Below are 22,648 nucleotides of genomic sequence, written 5' to 3' on the forward strand. Positions count from 1 at the left end.
GAATTGAATAAATTATTTCATAAAGATTCTTTTCTTAATTATAGTTTTAAAACATATTGCAATTTTATGCAGCAAGTGTTAGGTCTTTATTCAAAACATTTATTAAAGTTAACAATGGTTTACTACACACTTTTTTCGTATAAAAACAGGTTTTAATAGCCATTGTTAACTTAATAATCGTTTTTGCACAAAGCGGTTAGTCTTTAAAACTAAATATCAAAATTTTAAACTGTAACTAATCCATCCATAACCTTAAATAAGAAAATCTAACGTAATATTTACAAAAATTTTGTGAATAATACGATATATTATTGAATCAATGCCCTAGCTAATAAAGGCTTTTCAAAAATATATATTTTATTTAAAAAATAGAATTATCCTTCCCATCATTTGGAACTAAGTATATATAAATACTTATTGAAGTGGTGACAAATCTTGAATTCTTTAAAAGTATTTTCTAAACCTACGAAAGTACGAAACCCTTTTGTGAAAAATTTTGTGATTACTACGAAATTTCCTTCAATATATATTTTTTATTCGGCTTTGTTAGGTCAAGTTTTAAGTCAGTGAAACTTGCGCTAAGTTTATTTAAAAATGTTTTTACAATTCACTTCAAAAACATATTTTTTGTTAAGCTATTTGCAAAATAATTTACAAGGATTATTTCTTAGAGATTTTTGACAAAAAAATATTGAATTTTAATTCGTTATTGGTCCATTTTATAAACACACGTTTACAGATAAAGCATTTCTGACAAAAATTGTAAATTGTTATATACATTTTTTTAAAAATATTCCTTGCATTTATGAAGTGTTTGTATATAAATGTATACTAAAATATTTAAAAAATTCGTGTATTTTGTGTATTATTTTCAGTGTAGTAAGAATAATACCAAATTATTTTAATGCAAAGAAAACACTTGAATGTTTAAAGAGAAAAATAAATACAAAAGTATTTTCTTTGTAATTTTAATATAGTTTAATTAACTTGTTAATATTTGAGGTATGTCGACAAAACTCCTTAATAAACTCATACACTTATAAGCCTACACAAACAACATAAAATAATAAAACATTTTTTTTTTTTAAGAAAGAGAAAACGAGCGAAAAACTAAATAAGTTTAGCTAGGACGTTGGCATAAAACTAATTGGTACAATTAAACATTTACTGGTACAATACAGATGTGTAAAGAAAACTTAATTTCTTAACCTGAGTTTTACTATGTATTTTCAAAATTCCAACTATAAAATTGTAAAAGTACTTTGTAATATTCGTAATAATTTGAAATGTAAAATCACCGTAACTAGCATAGTTATAATGAAGAAAAAAGAAAAGAAATGAAGAAAAAGTATGTAAAACAAACCACAATAACCAACACTTAAAATATGCAATTCACACTCATACCCACAACATGTAAGTGGGCAAATTGAGAAGAAATTGTAAGAAACATTACATGGGTTTGAGAGAACTACCTTTTTTGAGGTTTGTTAGCTACACTTACACAAATTTGCACATTACTAACTCACCTATTATTACAGTGGTAAAAGGATAAAAGCACTTTTATGTTTTAAAACACCTATTCACACCCTCAATAAAAGATTTAAAAAATAAATAACGGCAACTTATCAAAAGCAAAAAAAGCTTGCCACAAACAAACACTTTTGCCAGTCCTAATAGTAACACAAATGCAAAATAATGCACAGCAATGTTTGTATTTAAAGGAAAGAAATGTTGCCCCGTGGGCTAAAGATTCTACAAAATATTTAAAATATATAAATATTTACAGAATAAAAAGAGAGTGTAAGGGGGTTAAAAAGAGAGTAGAATTATTAACAAAATTAAATTAATATTTAACAAACTCCTTTTTTATTTTATAAATATATCAAGATATTTGGACCAGGTGGTGCTAAAGATGAAGATTATGATGATCCTCCGGTTACATTGTTACGGGGACCACCAGGTCCTCCTGGCAACCCTGGCAAAGATGGTCGCGATGGCAGAGATGGTGCGAAGGGTGAAGCTGGTGAACCCGGCGAACCTGGCTCTTTGGGTCCCCGTGGTTTAGATGGTTTACCAGGTGAGCCTGGTATAGAAGGTCCACCTGGTTTGCCCGGCTATCAAGGACCACCTGGCGAAAAAGGTGATAGAGGAGATATTGGTCCTCCGGGTCTAATGGGTCCTCCAGGTTTACCTGGACCCCCTGGCTATCCTGGCGTTAAAGGCGACAAAGGAGATCGTGGTGACTCAGTGAGTATTTAATTTTTTATTTTATATAGAAAGTTTTATGATTAGTCCTTTCACTAGAAGTACAGAAAAATGCGTAGACGCCAAGATCAAGATGGTATGTCAGATGCTCCACATATGCCCACCATTGAATATGTAAGTAAATTGAGAGATGACTAGATATTGTAGTTTTTTATATATATAATCTTTTTTAATTCAGTTGTATGGTCCTCCAGGACCTCCTGGTCCTATGGGTCCTCCCGGTCATCCTGGCCAAACAGGTGAAAGAGGTTTAGATGGCCGCAAAGGAGATCCCGGCGAGAAGGGACAAAAAGGTGATCAAGGACCTATGGGTTTACCGGTAAGTTTAAAAAAAAATTAACAAAATATTTACCCCCTTATTCACAAACAAACGTTTTTTATAAGCGGGTTATAAAAAAGATTCTGTATTGAAATTTTGTTTTATAAACTTTTTATAAAATAAATATTTTTTTGTGAATAAGCGTGTTAATATATTTCTCTATAATTCTAAATATAATTATTTTTATTATAAGAAAAGTAGAGTTGTAAATGTTAGAGCAAATAGTGAAAGTGAAATCTTCTTAATAATTTAATATATATAATACACTTTTTCATTATCATAGGGTCCTATGGGTATGCGTGGTGATTCCGGACCAATGGGTCCTTCCGGCAAAGCTGGTTTACCGGTAAGCAAATACATTTTATAAAAATACCTATATTTTACAAAATGGCTTTGGCAAAATTAAAAATAAACAATAACTTTCAAAATTTTTGTTGTATCTAACTTTACACCAGCTAATTTAAATTAAGTTGTAACTAATATCGAAAAATATTTTTTTGTTATTTTTCTCTCTTTCTCTTTCTTCTAACAGGTGTGGGGCAACTACTAATCCTAATAATATAAAATAAATAATAACAATAATAAAATTAAAACCAAACAAGTCAAACAAATATTAACCCTTTAAATGCAACCTTTACACTAGCACTTAACGCTACAAATTGCAAAGAGAAAACACTTTAAAAAGCTAAGTGTTTGAAAAATCTAAAAAAATTAACAAAGCAAACAAAAAAACTTTAACAAACTGAAAATTATGCAAAACTCGAATCAAAATTTCCTCATAAAAATCATCATCAAAAATAAGTAAAACAAAGAAACAACTTCATAATTAAATCAAATTTATAAATATTATAAATACATAACTCACAAATGCATCTTTATATAGATATAAATGTAAACACATTAATGAACATTTTCTTCTTACATTAATTGAAAGAAACAAATTACAAACATTAATTAACAACATTATTTTGAAAATATGCCAGAAATTGTATTTAACATGAAAACCAAACACAAACCCACTTTTAGAAAAAAACTAAGTTAAATTAATATATAATTTATAAATGAACGAATAACTATATAAATATTTAATAAAACAGCTTTGAGTGTATGTTAAATTTTCCCCTACTTATACATACAATTATCACATAAACAAAAAAAAAACACTAACAAAAGTTTAAAGTTCAAATTACAAACCCAATCATATCAATTAATTAAAAGAAACCAAAAAGGATTTAAAATCAAAAAAATTACTCCTTCCCTTTGAAAAATAAAAAAAAAACTCACAACCACAAAGTTATACATTTGTAATGAAAGTAGAATGAAAACATATAACGAACATTGTATGTTTGTGTCCTTAAGTTAATCGTTTAATGCATAATTTAGCAAATGATCTATTTAGGGTTCCAAAACAGTTCGCATTGGTTAATTATATTTATTGTTAATTAAAAATTTTGGGAAATATAAAGTTTCTAAAAAAATTATCAATATTATACTGCATTCAATATGCCTTGATTATAACCCAGATCTTATACTTAAATATATATCCAAATTTGAACAAGATAAACTTTTACTTTCAAAGAACTTTTTTATACATAAAGACATTGAATTTTATATTAAAAGAATAAATTTTACAATCTTATTTAAGACACAAGAATATTTTTCGGAAAATATTCAGGTCTGTCACACATTTCGATCGAGGTGGTTTCGATATTGTATTATTATTCTAATCGTTTTGGTTTCAACATCTTCAAATTCCGAATTATTCATTTTACTTATAACTATCTTTACTATGTGTGCTTTGCTACCCTAAAAGCAATTTAAATAAAAAACTCATTCAATAATTTTGAAGATTCTAACTTTATAATAGTTTTCCAGATATTCAATTTTTCGCCAATTTTTCCAAACGCTAATAAGGATTTTAGTGTAAGCTTTGAATATATGGTATTTAATTCATATGGAAAGGGTGAATCCCCCTTTCCAACACATTAAGAGTCCTCCCATTTTTCTCTAAATGTCTGTCAAAGACTGTCAAAGTTCTTCGTGTAAAATTTGAAGAATCTAGCTTCTATAGTTTCTCAGATATACACATTTTTATATTTAATTCATATGGGGGTTCAAAGCCACCGCCACCAATGTCTACTTTTTTCCAAAATATTCAGATAAATATAAAAGTCCTTTGTGCAAAATTTTTAAAAACTAGTTCTATTAGTTTCAAGGTAAAATTTTTTAGTTTATGTAATATGGGAGATGCCACACACCCTTTCCTCACTTTTTTTCTTAAATAATCATAATGACACTAAAATGGCTTCGACAAAATCTTATGTTATATTTTTTGTAAAAAACTGATTTAATATATTCTTAATATGGGAGGTGCCACGACCACCAAGCCATTCCGGTCATTAAGTTTAAAAACATTCTTATGGATATCAATATTGCCGTGCAAAATTTGCAGACTCTAGTTTCCGAGATATGCGAATTTTAATTGTTACGTAGTAAATGGGCTTCACTTCGCCAACTTGAAATTTCAAAATGAAAAGTATTTTATTATTCCTTCCAGGCATTCAGGAACACTGTGATAATTTTAAGAAAATCGGTTTAGATGGCTATAGACAATAGATTTTCAGAATAGTATTTTAGTAAAGATTCTTGTTATTAAAACTTTAAGAAATAATGTTACAATTTCATTTTTCTGAAGAAGCAAAAAAGCGGAAATTTCATTTTCGATCTGAATTGATTTCTGTGACAGGCCTGATAATACAGAATATTCTTACCTTACAACCATACTTGCTACAACTAATTGGCAAATGCAAAGACTTTGTTTAAACTTATGTGTGTATTATAAAACATTTTTAAAGGAAAATATAACGAAATAAAAAAAGACAAGATTTAGGTACCGTCCATGGGCTTTGACTTAATAAATATAAATAAATAAAAAGGAAAAAATGCCAAAGCTTCAAAATAACAAAAATCCAAAATAAAACCAATAATAACAAAAAAATAATAACGTACAATAACCTACAAAAATAAAACATAACAAAAAAAGCAGTGGTAAAAATACGTTATTATAAAATTAATAATTAAATTAAATATTTAAAAGGTCAAAAAACAAAAAAAAAATTGCAAAAAAAGTAAATAATTATACCACTGCTGATTAAATAAACAAATAAATACATAATTAGTTAGATAGGTGTATGATAATAATATTCACAATATAACAAATTTTTAATTTTATGAATTAAAATAACAAAAATAAAATAATAAAATTAATATAAACTAAAGTAAATAAATAAACCTATTTTAAAAACCAAATATGGAATGTGTGTAACAAATTACAAATAAACCAGAATTATGGGTTTCACAATTGAAAAAAAAAAGAAATAAATATAGAAATTATAAAAAAAAACTAATTTAAAACTTTGAATAAACATAGATATGAAAATAAATAATTCAACAAACAAAACTATATATAATTAAAAAAATAACAATAATACAAAAACAAAAAAATATCTAATAGAATATGTTTATTTACATGAAATTTATAAAGGAAAAAAATGACAGGAACAAATAAAATGAAAGTCAAAGAAATATTTAACAAAAATATATAAATTTCAAATTATATATATACACAACTGTAAATTTGTATTAAATATAAATAATATATATAAAAAAGTAATTTCCTTCCATTTTTTCTCTATTTCTTAAATACCTTATAAATATTTACATGACTATCTATACATACAAACCTAAAACCTAATAAATATCAAAAAAATAAATAAGTTCTTATATTAAATGTCAATTTTGTTCAATTAAAATATATATATAAATGCAGAATAAAAAAAGAAAAAATAATTTAACCCTATTCAACCCCAACAAACATTTTGAACCGCATGTCAATTTTTTTATGTAAATAGTTATTTAATTCTTAACAAATTATATATGTTTTAATTTAAATCTTAACTTGAACTTTACTTAATTGACTTAAACTACTTCAATTTAATAAATTTTTATATGCTAAACATAAAATCTATAAATTATTCTTAACAAAACATATTTTTGCTTTCCTCTAACATTTACCTAACGATTATAACAAAATTATACTTTCATATAATTACTCTATCTCTATATTTCTCTTACATTTAATCTAAATACTGTAAGTATTTTTATAACGTAGTTAAATAATAATAAATTTAATAATAATGAATAAGATGACATTTGCAGAATAAATATATAATTACACTAGTCGTGAGTACAAAACTTCCTAAATTTATTTAAACCTATTGTAGGACAAAGATTTTTAGATCTTCAAAACGTTTTTTAAGACCGGAATACATAATATATGAATAATAATACAGAATTCCACAATATATTCCCAAAACTTCTCATAATCTGATATTTAAATTACAATTGCATTTTAATATTGTAAAGCCATAACAAATCAAATATTTAATTATTAAATTAAGAAAAGTTAACAATTGGAATTTATTTGACGTCTAATAGGATTTTTAATCATCCAGAAGACCATTATATAACAAACTAATAGCGCTAGTGTAATTTATTGTTATCTGCCAAAAATAATATACATAATATTAAAAAAATCTGTGTACATTGTATTTATAATTGTTAATATTTGATAAAAAAACAGAAACAAAAAACGTTTAAATTTTCAACTTTAAAAAAAAATAAATCCTTCCTCTTTCCTATCCACTATATATATATATATATAAAAACAAAATATTTCGAGATTTACTTATATATACATAAATATAAACTATATAATTATAAATGTACTTTATCATGATTTTAAAATTTTTCATTTTAAATATACATACATATATTTTTTGCAACAATAAAAGTAATAATTACAACTATTCAAAAGTTATTATGGCAAAGTAAAAAGAGAATGATTATTTTAATTTAAAAAACGTGCTCTGCAAAGCATATTTAAAATTATATACATACATATATAAATGCATATATTACATACAAGAAATAGTAAAAAAAAAGAAAGGAAAATCTCATGGAATGTAATTTGTAATTATATGAATGGAATTGCTATGTAAGGGAGTAGGAAATATGGAATATTAACTCTAAAGTATTACAACTTTAATGTTTATCAAAATAAAGAATGAACAGATGTCAAATAACACAAACACAAATGTGAACAATTATAAAAAAGAGAAGAAAAAAATATTATTGTGAATATGTTTCTTCTTTTTTAGTATTAAATGTAAAACATTTCATAAATTATTTTATTTTAAGGATTTAGTATGTTTTTTTCATCCTTAGTTAAAGAAATGATATTTAAAAAAAAAAAAAAAACAATAAATGAAAAAGAGTTACTTTTGTGTATGCATTATTCAATAAAGTGATGAGTTTTTTACAGAAAGATAAATAAATATAAAAAGCAAGTTTTTTCATACCAGAATTGGGAGAGTAGTTAATATGTATGTTTGCAAAAATATACTGGGAATTTTAGATTAAAAAAAATTAACATTGCCTGATTTTCATTCATTAATTTTATATTTTTTTGTTTTGTTTAAAAAATTGTATATTTTTTATTTGTTCTTAATTTTATTTGTTTCATTTACAATAATCAATATTATTACCTTAATTAATTTATTATTTTAATTGCTTGTGTTTTTGTTTAATTTAAATTTTTTTCTTTTTATTTTTGTTTACCCCCACCTTTTAGGGTCCACCTGGTTTAGATGGCATGAAGGTGAGTTGTAATGAATATATAAAAATGTAAAAATAAATTAATACATTTTTTTACAGGGAGCTCAAGGAGAAACTGGTCAAAAGGGTGAACGTGGTGACCCTGGTCTACCGGTAAGTAGTTTTAGGTTTGAATATTACAAACACAATTTAATAACTTAAATTAATTTATTGTAATAAACAATACTGCATGTTAATGGATTTTATTTTCTTTTTCACTCTTTCTTATCTCTTTATATTTGACAACACACCTTCTTCTATAATTACAACTATTAAAAAAACTTTATATTGATACATACTAACTGAAAATGTAAATGTTATATAACTGTGTGTGTAAAATGTTATATAAAATTAAAAAAACAAAGGGTACTGATGGTATACCCGGCCAAGAAGGTCCTAGAGGTGAAAAAGGTTCTAGAGGTGATCCAGGACCACCAGGCAAAAGAGGACGTAAAGGTGATCGTGGTGATAAAGGTGAACAGGGAGTACCAGGATTAGATGCTCCCTGTCCCTTGGGATCCGATGGTTTACCATTACCAGGCTGTGGTTGGCGACCACCTAAGGTTAGCATGACTTAAAAAACATTAAGAAACAAATTGGATTTAAAAAAATATATAAAATGTTCTTAATTGGTTTTGGCTAAAATGAATGCATGCTTTTTATAAAACATTAATTTTAACGCTTTTAAACTAGTACTAACTGTAGATTTTTCTAACGATTTTTATAATATTTAGGAACCGGTTATTTCAACTCCGGTCCATAAAGATTATTTACCCGATGTAACGGGTCCTGAAAGTAACAATGCCAGCGATTATGAACAAGAAGAAGAAGATGAAGAACAAAATGAAAACGAAGATGAATACGATGAATATCAAGATAATTTACACAATGATTAGGACAAACTAAACAGACTATTAACAAACAAAATAAAATGAGCATTTATTTAAAACGAGAAGAAAGAAAAACTAAAACGTGCTAAAAGCCTTTTAATAATAACAAATATAAACAAATTTAATGCATTGTACACCCAACACACATACGACAGAACAATAAAGCAAACACTGCTTCTCTTCAAGCACGGTTACCTTGTAACTATGGCTATTAAACCATTAGCACCTGCCATTCTTACACCTTTTACTTAGGAAGGTGACATTTGTAATTAACAACATATGTATCTTTGTTCTAAAATGGAAGTGTTTACTTTTACTCTAATGGATTTCAAAAGAAGCTGACATCAAGCAATTATGATGTAATTTACACTATGTAGTCTAACATAAAATGTACACACACACACACACACAACTACTCTCTCGCAACTTTATAGTAGTTTTACTAATATTTAAATTAAATATTAAATAATTTTATTTACACATTAAACATAACGCACCAGAGCATCTTTAGAAAACGACGACTTTTCTTTATAACACAATTTTATTTTGGTGGCGGCTTTAATCATGCTTTTAATAATTTGTAATTTGTTTATTTTAGTGGCGGTAAATGTTTTATTCTAACAGTAAAGTATTTATTAAATATTTTTTTAAACGAAGGGTAACAAGGAAATGTGGTTATTATTGTAACAAAGTCATTATAAAATTCGATTTTGGTTAGCAATTTTAGTGCAAATTAAATGTAGCTTTTCGAGTTTCCTTTTCGCAAAATTAAATATGTTTACTGAACTAATAAAAATAATTTTTTTTAATAATAAGCAGGAAAACAAAAAATATGCTGTAAATGAAGAAAATTATGTTCTTAAATTCTAATTTATAAAACTGCATATTTGTAGAGTTTGACCGCCAGTATCGGAAGGAAATTTTATTTTCAAACTTTTTTATAAAAACAAATATGGTATGGCCTTTAACACTCTACACCAGTGAATATGTTTAAAATCTGGACTATGTTTTACTAAAAAAGAATTTAATTTGTTTTTTACCTTAATTCCGAAATACTTCAACAATTTGTTTAGAAAACTATTAAGAGTTCTATTTTCGCCCTGCCGAATACTATATAACCTTAACCAAACTGTATTAAACAATACAAAAGTACCAATCGATGAAAGTATCTAAATGTCCCATTTATTAATTTCATATTTCTAGGTTCATTATTATAGAAAACTTTTAAAAGTACATTTTTTTAAGAACGGAAAAGTACCAAACGGAATTCTGGTTTTACGAAAAATCACGACAAATATAAATGAATTTTGAACTTTAAGTCATTGGCCCTTTTCTGCATTTCAATTCGAATCGAAATTTTAATCCGTTTGGCAACTTTGGTATTCTGATTTTCTATTCGACTCTCCGCCACAGAAACAACAACTTACAAAAACGTAGTAGGGTTCTATAAATCGACTTTCGAATAATCAATTTTTTGTCGAAAAAAGTCGATGTCGACTATTTTGTTCCAAAAAAGTTTATAACTCGACTATTGTCTGTGAAAAAAGTCAAAAAGTCGATTTTGGAAATAAAAGTCGAAAAGTCGGAAAGACAAAAAAGACGAAAAGTCGGAAAAAGTCGAAAATAATCGAAAAGACGAAAATAGTCGGAAAAAGTCTAAAATATTCGAAAAAAGACAAAAATAGTTGAAAATCGAAAAAAAGTCGAAAATCGTCGACAAGTCTGAAATAGTCGGAAAAAGTCGAATATAGTCAAAAATAGGCGAAAAGTCGAAAATACTCAAAAAAAAGTCAAAAAGTCGTAAATAGTCGAAAAAGTCGTAAATAGTCGACAAGTCTGAAATAGTCGAAAATAGTCGGAAAAAGTCGAAAATAGTCAAAAATTCGAAAAGTCGACTATTTACAAAATACTAAAATTCAAAAAGTCTAAAAGTCGACTTTTAACTTACATAAAAAAGTCGACTTTTAACTAAATGCAAAAAGTCGAAAAGACGACTTTTACCTAAATGCAAAAAGACGAAAAGTCGACTTTTCGTTTCAACTATAGAACCCAAAAACGTAGGTACAATCGTAATGCAGAATATACAATTCGTAAAGCATTAAAATGAAATCTTACGATTTAGTTTTTTGTTGGAATACCTTTTTTCGATCGTTGCGTAACTGCATGCATTAACGTAATTAAAATGCAGAATAGTGGTGATTATCTGAATGGACATTTGCATAGGAACTAGTGTCGAATGATAACCTATACTTTAAGTAGTCAATAGGTCCCCAAAAAACCGAATACCAAATGACAAAGTTTGGTACATATTCGAATACAACAAAAAAATGCACAAAAAACATTGAATATGTTAAAAAAGCGCTAACGAATCGTTGACAAAATTCTTTCACTCTCCAATCCATAAACATAATTAAAATCAACATAATTTTCAAAAAAACATTTAATTTTATTCATCATTATTTAATAACATAATTTCCAGAATAGACTTTGGTTCTCTTTTAATAATTAACCACAATATATTTTCCAGTTACCCTTCTTATTAAAAAAATCTATATGTGCTTTTCAAATTAAAAAAGCTAAAGATCAACTTAAAACTTTAATTAACAAATAATTCTTTTACAGGATAATTGGCAAGAATGGCTTAGGGATGAAATTAAAGTAGTAATCAAAACTATGCCAAAAAATGGTCGCCGGTAGATGATGTTATCTTATATCCCAACCCCCGAAATATAAAACTTTCCTAAAGCTTTTCTTGTTTAGCTAATGGTAGTTAATAATAAACAATTTTTAAATTGCAGCTTTAAAAAGCCCTAAATAAATAATGAATAAATCTTGCAATATTTTGTAATGAGAAAAAACATATGCATACTCTAATATTTTTACTAATATACATTTAAAACTACATATTTAGAAAAATTTCAATTTAAAACGAATTATAAAACATAATATTAAGCACGAAAAACGAAACGAAAGTATTGTTATTTGTAAAAAAATTAATAAATAAATAAAATATTCAAATAAAATATAAATATATTGTTAAATTTTGTTCACTTTTCTGCGTTTTTAGTAGTAAAAGTTTATATTTACAATTTATACATAGAAATAATTAAAAATAATTTATATTTTTTCATGTCATATGCAATTTATATTCTATGCCAAAATATACAAATAAACAACCTATTTTATACTTTTTAATTAAGTATTTTTTCTATAAACAATGTTTAATATTCAAATACAAAATATGTTTATGAATATGTTAACGTATAATGAAATAAAACTACATAAGTATGTAGTTGTTACATTTCACTTGATATTTAATTTGTATAGTAATAATTCTTTTTTGTAATGGTATTAAAATAATGAATAATTTATGCATTTTTTGAATTTTATTAATTATAAAAACATTTTGTGTCATAGCTTCCTTTTATTATCTTTTTTAATTATTGTTTATTAAAATACAAACTCCTCTTTTTTTATAGAATTATAAGTATTATATTATAGTTAGATTTTAATATGAATTTTTATGATTATGATGATAATTACTGAATATTGGTTTAATACTGCTTATTATTTAATAAATTTATAACTAACGAATCGATATATAAACTGTTTTGTTTAATTTGAAAATAAAGATCCAATTGATAAAAGAAGTAAGTTAGCAATAATAATATGAATTAACAGCTATACCTGTGTGCAACGCTACAATTATCGCAATGGAATAATATTAATATTAGCGTGTTTGCAATATATAGTATATCCCTAGCAAATTCAAAAAGTATGAGTGAAAGTAAGAAAATGTACCGAGAAGTTCCGTTTTTAGGTTTTAAATCAATCAAGACCCTATAGGTTTAATATTATGATTCTAGTCTCAATATAATAGAAAATTCAAAAAGTACCAATCAGAACAAAAAAGTACCAAAAAGTCTTTTTACAGATTTTCATTTAATAAGAAAATGTATGTTTTATTTTATGTTTGTAAGTTTAAAATTTTAGCGAAATTTTAAGAAGTATCCTTTCTGTATATATATAATTTCACTTACTAAGGATAAAGCATGTTTCATTTCATTTTTTTTTTTTTTTTTTTTTGGAGGGGTCTATGCGAACATGTGGAACGATATTTCCAATTAGTTCTCTAGTTCTTTCCGTTCAGACTCTATCGTGCTTTCAGACACGACGGACAGACAAGGCTGGATCGTCTTAGAATTTAATAAGGACCTAGAATATATATACTTTTGTGGTTCAATGATCAATATTTCGATACATAATAAGTATCCACTGCAATCAAAAGGTTGCAGAGGAATAACGAAAAGACATCATCATGTTAATTTTCATGCTTTAAGTTTCAAAATTATTAAAACTTAAAAAGTATCAGATGAATAACAAATAAGTTTTAAATAATATTTTTAAGAAATTCTCTAGGATCCTGTGTATTTTTTATTTGTTAGTAAAATATTGTAGAAAATCAATAAGCACTTTTTATTTTATGAAAGGGATCAATTTTTTAAATGATCAACGTTTAGTAAATGTATATTAGGGTCGTCATTCGAATAAAAATTATTCGAATAATCAAAGAAAAATTTTTGTTTTTCTTTGAACGAATAAAAAACGTCTAATTTAGAATCAAGAATATTCGAATAAAATTTTAACGTTACTTTTTACCCATATTTTATTATTATTTTTGAACAAAGAAATACTAAATCAAAAGATCTGTTAAAATTGAAACAAATCATCTACTAATTTTTGCAATTTATAAAAATGTATATTTTGCAATGTTAAAAGTGGAATGTTTTATGTTTTAGAAGTGTTTCTCAGAATTTTTTAAATGCTTACAATAGGTTTATGTAGAATTTAGTTGCTATACTTGCTATGAGATCTTTTTATGGGAGGTAGGATCAATTATTAACCGATCCTCATAATATTTTACAAAAATAATTTGGTTCATTAAAAATTTGTACACTTCGATTTTCATTACCATCTGCGCTTTATGCATTATAGTAATTTTATAAAGAGAACCTTATATGGGATAGATTAAATCGTAGCCAGATTTTGCCCATTTTCAATTTGTAACTTTCTAACTTGGATTATCGTATTTTCAACAGACAGGCAGGCACATGGACGGCTAGATCGTTTTAGAATCTAATAAGGACCTAATATTTCGATGTGTTACAAACGAAATGACAAATACTATATAACCCCCATCTTATTTTTAATGCTAATATAAAACATGATAATTATATTGTATATATGTGTGCATTTATAAGATTAGAGTATCCCGAAGAACACCATCTTTAGGAATCTTATGTAGAAATACTTCCCAATCGATGTATATTAATGTACTGATCACTATAAAAATATTATTTTTTTTTCTAAATGGTAAGCAAAAGTCAAATATAATGCTTCTACTGACAACCTTTGGAAGAAACGTCAGTACTGGTTCCCAACTGTAAACTTTTCTATACAATCTTAATGCTCAAATTCACATTTTAGTGCTATTAGTACAAATTGTACGGGTTTCGGAATAACGTACAAATGATATGAAAGTAATAACTATTATTTAATATATTAAATATTTTAAAGATAATTTAAAAATTTGTTTATCGTCTTCCATTGAAGAATACTATTGAAAATGTTTGAAATCGCTTCATTTTTCCCTTACAACTAAACCCTTTAAAAATGATATACAATTTATATGACCCCAAACTACACATTGTAATAATAGAGGTTTCCATTTTTGATACTATCTTCCAAAGTATTTTTTTATTAACGCTATTAAAAAATGGAAGTATGTATTGGTTGAAATTTTAGATTTTTAGGCTGTAACTGATTCTATCGTAACTATAGTCAGTGTTATTTTTGAAATAAATATAACGTTTTCAAAAGACTTTGTCGTTGGCTCATGAGAAAATTATTTTGAAAATTGCAACCTTTAAAGTGACAGTGACACACAGACGGTCTAATCCAACAAGTTATTTTAGGTAATAATGTTAAAATAACTAACCAGTCATTTGCCCACTAATTCGTTAATACATAACTCAGTAGCTCTAGATACATTTTTAATGTCAAAGACGTAAAATCGTAAAAAAATCTGAAAAAAACTATTTTTCTAATTTTGCATTTGACTTTAAAATATATGTATATATATGTAAATTTATATGTTTCTTTAATGTGGAATATCTGTATAATCAAACTGATATTTTTGCAAATTTGTATCTTAATAAAAATCACACAAGTAGTTAATCTCAAAAAACATATAGGTACATAGGTATAAAATATTTTTTATTTAATTAAAAACTATTATAACCTAAGTACGATTTTGCGTTATAATATGAAATGTTTTGTCAAAATCGAAAATTAAAAATCCTTTAATCTTTCAGTGCTACATATTTCACTAAAATATATTTATTTTAGTGAATATTCTAGTTTTTGGGCACGTATTTATGTAGATATTATAAATCCTTTTATAGAGCAAATTATATTTAGCAATGCCACTCTAAATAAATGCAATAAAAAAACAATAATCTAAAATTTAGGTTCTAAATAGTCATTGGTAAAAAATAGAGCAAAATCTACTGACAATCACAACAAATATAAAAATAAAGAAAAATAAAAATAACTTACATTTCAGCTCTAGCTAAAGTCTTGAATATCTTGAGTCTTGAAATATCTGGAGTCTTGAAAAATCTTGAGTCTTGAGATTCTGAATTAATTAAATAATTGCTGCTACTAAATATTTACTATTACTCGTCTTAAGCCTTGCAAATGTAGTATTTTTAGTCGAATCACTAATGCGAAACTAAAGTTTATAATTAACGTAAAAGTTCCTAATATTTTCCCGACAAAACGACACTCACGTTTGCTATTTTTATCTGTATAATGTAAATCTAAAGTTCTGAGGTAAATAAAAAAGTTCCTGATTGAAAAACGACACTCCCGGACACTAACATTTTACAAAAACACAATCGAACGCGCACTTTTTAACCGAAGTCTTCTGGTCGATGTCTACTATTTAGTTTATTCCTTCAATAATTTGAAATTTTTAACATATTTATGGACGTCTTCCTTGACGTAAGGTTTAATGGCAATACAAGTGGGAATATTTTCCGGCTGCTCAATCCATAACTTATGTTGAATCTCATTTTCTTTTAGTTTATTGGCCAATTTCATAAGAGCAGCTTCATCTTTGGCCTGGTAATTAAGAAAAATAACTTGTTAGTGAAAAAAAAACTTAAATACTAAACAGCCCACTTACCTCTAATACAACTTTGTGCATATTGTCTAAACCCGCCAAATATGATTTTGTGGCCTCATCATCTGCATGCAAATGCATGACCGCAGTAGCAGCATGGCAACATTGAGCAATTACGGCTCCTAGAGGCCAATTTAAGGCAGATTTCAAGTCACTGCGAACAATTATGTATTGCACAATATTTGACATTGCTTTATAATCAATTTGCTATATTGTTTAATTAAATTTATTTTATTAAAACTTTCTTACAAAAAAATCACAACGTATAAAAAAAGCTGTTTTGCACGAATAGAGCCAGAGCCCTGCGCTGACAAATATTATCGGCGGCGTCGACTGACACTAAATATTTCGGCGGCGGCTTAGGATCGATTTTAACCCGGCTACGTTTTTACTATGTAGAGTTTTTAATTTACAACGATTTTAAATAAAAACGGAATCTGAGAGATCAGAAAGAGGGATTTGGGAACAAATATATTAGGTGGTTCGCATAATTTCCAGTAAAAAATATCCAACAACTTTATTTTTAATTTACTCCTAATCAGAAAAATATCTAAAAAAAAGTACGCGAATGCCAATTTGTAATAATAAATATTATCCAGTAGTTATTTTACACAACTGACTAGGTTACTTTAAATCGACTTTCGAATAATCGAACAATCGACTTTTTGTCGAAAAATCTCTACTATCGTCTATGAATAAAGTCGGAAAGTCGACTAGTTTTGAAAAGTTGGAAAGAGTCAAAAAATCGAAAAAAGTCAAAAATAGTCGAAAAGTCGGAAAAACTCGAGAAGTTGAAAATGTCCGAAAAAGTCAAAAAGTCGGAAAAGGTCGAAAAAAGTCGGAAAAATCGAAAATAGTCGAAAAGTCGGAAAAAGTCGAAAATTCGGAAAAAGTCGAAAGATGTCGAAATAGGTCTACAATAGTCAAAAAGGCGAAAATTGTGAAAAAGTCGAATATAGTTAAAAGTCGAAAAATGTCGAAATAAGTCTAAACGGAAGAGGCGAAAAATGTTGAAAAATGTCGAAAAAATTCGAAAAGTCGGCTATTAATGAAATGCTAAAAGTCGAAAAATCGAAAAAACGACTTTTCATAAAATACAAAAAGTCGACTATGAACTAAGAGTAGAAATACAAACCTGCGGATGCGGTTGCGTTTTCTGCTTCCCAGAGAAAATGTAAATTAAATGGAGTGCGGCTACGGTTGCGGATTTTGTAGCCATTTTATTGTTTTTTGTTTATGTATTTCATAGTTTATTTATTCACCACATGGTTTTTGTTCATTAAAAGTATGAATGGCGTGGCAACTCTAAATGTAAATGAGAGAAAATCCGTAAAGTCGACTTTTCGTTTCAACTATAGATAGAACCCTTCTCTGACGAAGACTACAAAAATTTAATACAAAACAATAACTTTAATCACAATAGCGGTGACGTTATTGTGAATGTTATTTAGCGAAGACGTAAACCCATAGTAATTACGGTTACATTTAAAAATATGTACATTAGACCGGCTCACTAAAAATAGTGCTTAAATTATCCCCCTTATGTATTCGTTATATATGTTTAACACATAGTTAAATGCGGCCTTAAAATCCGTTTCAAATTATACCACATATTAATTATATATTGTTACGAAAGAGAATTGATATTAAAAAAAATAATTCAAGAATATTATTTTAAAATTTGGTACAGCTTACGAACAATCATCGTCAGACATTAAATATTTTGTGAATCATCATAAAGAAACCCCCTAAACTCTTAAGTGATATTTGAGATTTAAATGGTACTCCACCAGTAAAGTTATAAAATGTTCAGATTTGTTTTTATAACAAACGTTGAAATTTTTTGTTGTTTCGTAAACATCAGATTACATTTATTTTTAGATTAGCAAATCTGATTATTAAGTGGTATTTGATTGCCTACTCAAAAACTTCGTCTCACTTGTTTAATTAAAATTTCGGATAAGCAGTGAACACTTAGTTTTTGTATGTGCTTTAATAAATCTCCAAGAGAGAAAATATTTGAGATCTCTAGTTTTTTATTACGGATGTCCGTCTGTCTGTTGAAATTAGTTTTTAGAGGTCCCCAGATATCGGCGAGATCTGAATCTTCAATAATTCAGTTAAATATGCTTTCGAGAAGATCGCTATTTAAAATCAGCAAAATTGGTCTATAAATAACGGAGATATGAGCAAAAATCCGAGACAACGTCTGAAAATTTCATCAAAAAAGCCACATTTTTTTCATGCTTTGTTAAAAAAGCAACAACAACACTGTGAATTGGGTAAAGATGTACATGTGCATGTGGATATGTATTTGGTTTTATTCAGCTGTGTATTTTTTTATGTTTGGATGCTGTTCTGCTCTCACGAAGGTGAAGGGTATAACAACAACAAGGAGATAAAGCAGTAATATGTTGGTAATACAGCTCATATTTGTTTGAGGGTGGTAATACAGTTTGACGGTGGTATTACAGTACAACGGTTAATATTTCTTTCTGCTACAGTTTATATTTGTTTGTGTGAATGTTATGTGTGACATGTGTGCAGAGATACAAAATAATAAAAACTGTTTTTTAAAACATACTTTGTGAAGGGTATATAAGATTCGGCACAGCCAAATATAGAAATATTACTTGTTTTTTTTCTGCAATCTTATTTAATATTAACAACATTAGACTCTAATAAATAGAAAATTTTGTGATTACTTACATTTTCCATCAGAAGTCCATTTTTATATGAAAAACCTTAAATTGCTCTAGTTGAGGAAATAGCTATTATATATATAATCACAGTTATTAATTTTTTTTATTGATATGATGTACATAAATACATATCGATGGACTATATTCAATAGTCTCTATCTAAAAATACCACAAGTTTTCAGGAGAGCAAAAAAAAAAAACTGTTTATTTCGCTAGTTCGTGAAGATTTTTGAGTTTTTTACTTCTTCAATATATTTTTACGACCATATTTGTTAAATCGTTATAAAAAAAGAATTTAAAATTTCGATTATTTGAAAAATTAGTCACAAATTTATATCAAATAGAGCTTTTTTCTACGATTTTTTACAACCTTCAGATAGAGAGTTTTTCATAGAAATATAAATTTTTTATTTGATTTAATATTAATAAATGCTATATTTTATGCAATTTAATGAAACAAGTCCAAAATGGTTAAACACGGCAATAAAATTAATCAAATTTGTATCATAATGAGCAATATCTCGAAAATTATTAAACCGATTTCAAATATTTTTGCGGATTTGTGTACAGTATGTCAAAATTGAAAAAAAACTTATTTTGCAACAAAAAATTATCCAAAATAATTGAGTTTGATGCAATTTTTGGATAAGATAGATATTTTTGCATTCAGAATTATTCTTTTTTTTAAGATAGAGAAATTTAAAAATTGTCAAAAAAATATTTTTTCTGGATATTTTGCCATCAAAATCTTATTTTCATGAAAATGACAGATAGAGACTATTGAATATAGTCCCTCGATATAGTAACAATTAAATTATGTTTTTTTGCAAATTTGCAATAAACGTATAATTAATAACTATATATTGCTATAAATCCAATAATAAGTATACGCCCACATACAAGTAAAAATTATTAGAAAATAGCACCATAAACTTTTGTATAGTTGTACATTATGTACAACTCATTTTGTCTTAATGATTTTGGTAATAGACCTAAATCATCTAAATAAATTTGCCAAACTAGACACACAACAACAACATTAAAATAAACATTTAATAATCAAATGCTTTTAATTAAACCAGAAAATTGTCTTTCCTCATTTGTATAATTTCAAGTTGTGTTTTCATAATTTTGGTTTATAGTTTTTCCTAATTTATTATTAAAATATCTACAATTAATTACACAAAAACAAAATCAAGAGACATTAACTAAAACATTCTATGCATATTTAAAAAGGAAAGAGGCAGAGAGAGAGAGAGCAAGTGAGTTGAAAATGAGAAGAGACTGTTGGGAAAGTGCCTAAAGTCATTGTAACATGCACACAAAAAGCACTTAGGAGAAAAGCCAACCTCGAGAACAAGCAACCAACCAACCAACATTCAAATTAACAAGAGCATTTTAGAGCATTCACTATTTGCATTGTAGACAAGAACAACAACTGTTTGCAACATTTGTTGTATAAATTAAGACAGGCATGCATTCGAGCATACTTACACACAAACTAACGAACACAAGCTCTTACATTTAGACTTATGCATGCAAATGTATGAATGTATTAAAACAAACATTAATGATCTAAGTCAATGTTTGTTTGTTTATTTAAAAAAAAAACACTGGTATTCATTCATCCATCTACACCCATACCACCTTCTTGTTGCATTTAACATAAACTACCTTTGGTTAAAATAAAAATGCTCAGCCAAGCATTTCAAATCTACTTGAACTGTAGTATCTAGATGCAAACTGTTAAAAACAACACAAACACACACATTTAACAACAACCACATAACAAATTAACCAAAAGGACATCAGCATGTAAAATACGTTTTGATTAAGTGGGTGATGGTTAAAACAAAAGACCAAAGATAAGTGTATGTGTACATTGTTATAAACAATTCAGCAGTTTTGCATGTGATCTTTGTATCCTTTTCCAAATAATCCAAATAACCTGACGAGTAGTTAATTGTTACTTTAGTGTGTCTAAGTAATCTACAAACATACTTATTTAATTTTACTTGCAATTCAATTGATGTATTATTTTATTTGAAATATTTTTTTGTTTGGAACATTCACCGCCAACTGCAGGAAAATGTGTGTGTGTGCCTGTTGAGTATGTACATGATGTTTCATTGTGTATGTTTTAAGCTATTTGTATTGTGTTCAAGCGAGTGTGCGTTCGAGTGAGTGTTTTCAATGTCTTTTCCACACATTTAAATTTGTATGTTTTATACACCAAACATTATCTGACTGGTAGGTGTATTTAAAAGTTTAATGTTAATATAAAAAATTTAAAAGAACTTAATGATCTGCAACTAATTACTAGTATATAGGAACCTGTGATCTACTAATGATCGATTTTTGAAAACAGTCAAATCTGCTGTAGGTACTTAAATATCATTCGAATTGAGAAAATAGCAACAAAGATCTGTGATTGTTTATAATTTTTATCAATACGGAGGAATTTATCTTCTTTAACATATTCCTCAAAGGGGCATAATAAAATACCCCATCTTGGAGTTATTACAGTCTCGGGTAAAAGTAGTCCGGGACTTTGAACGGGTGATGATCAAATGTTTTTCTGGAACGAAAATACCGAAAAGATATGAGATCGAACCAGAAGGTAGAGTTTCGGACTTTTTCTTGTACCGGAAACAGAATGTTAATTAAAAGACTGATGTACGGTAAAGTTTATAACTCGAGGTAAGTTTGGTGCTGTTGTCGAATTCAACAGATACCCTAAGGAAGAACGACTGTGGGATTAAGCGTTGGAAATGAGTTAATGTTGTTGTCTATGAGTATGTACAATGAATTAGAATTTTGTAGGGTTTATTGGTGATGGATGAAAGCAGTCTTATACAATTAAATTTTTCTTCCTTGTGGATCCACGCAAACTGTCGGCGACTTAACAGAGATAATTCCAACTGCATTGTTGTAAATGGAAGTTATGTTTTCGCATTCAGGAGGTTAAGATAGCACGATTACTTGAGTGTTAGCATAAGGTCAGGCAGAACGATATACACAAATTTCCACCAGATCACCAAGTGAATGAAAAAGTACCACCGTAAAAACAGGCCATCACGGCATCGGTATCCTCATTTCTACTAAACCATAATATATAGATACAAAAAAATATGAAACTAAACCAATTCAAGTTTGAAACATTAAAAATGCTTATATTAACATCCTAATAACTTAACAATTCACCTACGCATTGTATATATTTTGACTTAAGGCACCAAATTAAGATGAACGTTCTTATAACCCTTGACTTGTTACCATTTGCTGTTATTGTTCTTGTTGTTGTTGCTATCGTTACTCTCTAGTAGTTGTTACTTTTTTGCGTCGTTATTATTATTGTTGTTGTTATTGCTATTGTTATTATTACTGCTGATGTTATTGTTGCTGCTATTATTGCAATTGTTGTCATCGTCGTTGTTGTTGTTGTGCATACTTTTGTATTGCACTTAAAATATAAGTTAAACAAACACAATCAGGATAAAGAAATTTTATG

At 27.1% G+C, this 22,648-nt stretch overlaps 2 protein-coding genes across 14 annotated transcripts in view; one reads left to right on the forward strand and one right to left on the reverse strand.

Annotated features, from left to right (window-relative positions):
* Window positions 1-12,420, forward strand: part of LOC111690760 (collagen alpha chain CG42342) — a 213,118-nt gene extending 200,698 nt beyond the window's left edge. For 2 of the 13 annotated variants that reach the window (XM_046948665.1, XM_046948668.1), the window contains exons 9-17: window positions 1,888-2,247; window positions 2,305-2,379; window positions 2,444-2,584; window positions 2,868-2,930; window positions 8,277-8,303; window positions 8,360-8,413; window positions 8,665-8,862; window positions 9,034-9,792; window positions 11,812-11,866. In XM_046948665.1, the coding sequence (XP_046804621.1) occupies window positions 1,888-2,247; window positions 2,305-2,379; window positions 2,444-2,584; window positions 2,868-2,930; window positions 8,277-8,303; window positions 8,360-8,413; window positions 8,665-8,862; window positions 9,034-9,195 (1,080 nt within the window). In that variant the 3' untranslated portion in view covers window positions 9,196-9,792; window positions 11,812-11,866. Of the gene's footprint in view, window positions 1-1,887; window positions 2,248-2,304; window positions 2,380-2,443; window positions 2,585-2,867; window positions 2,931-3,116; window positions 3,161-8,276; window positions 8,304-8,359; window positions 8,414-8,664; window positions 8,863-9,033; window positions 9,813-11,811 lie in introns of those variants that run through there. The other 11 variants (XM_046948669.1, XM_046948667.1, XM_046948674.1 and 8 more) reach the window with 9 other exon arrangements.
* Window positions 12,421-15,303: 2,883 nt separating this feature from the next.
* LOC111690662 (putative peptidyl-tRNA hydrolase PTRHD1) lies at window positions 15,304-16,741 on the reverse strand. Its single transcript, XM_023453190.2, has 2 exons — window positions 16,439-16,741; window positions 15,304-16,374 (listed from the first exon to the last, which is right to left on the reverse strand). Exons 1-2 carry the CDS (start codon window positions 16,622-16,624, stop codon window positions 16,201-16,203), a joined length of 360 nt encoding a protein of 119 aa, XP_023308958.1. The 5' UTR covers window positions 16,625-16,741; the 3' UTR covers window positions 15,304-16,200.
* Between the last annotated feature and the right edge of the window lie 5,907 nt (window positions 16,742-22,648).

This window comes from Lucilia cuprina, chromosome 4 (genome assembly GCF_022045245.1).
Source record: "Lucilia cuprina isolate Lc7/37 chromosome 4, ASM2204524v1, whole genome shotgun sequence".
Taxonomy (NCBI): domain Eukaryota; kingdom Metazoa; phylum Arthropoda; class Insecta; order Diptera; family Calliphoridae; genus Lucilia; species Lucilia cuprina.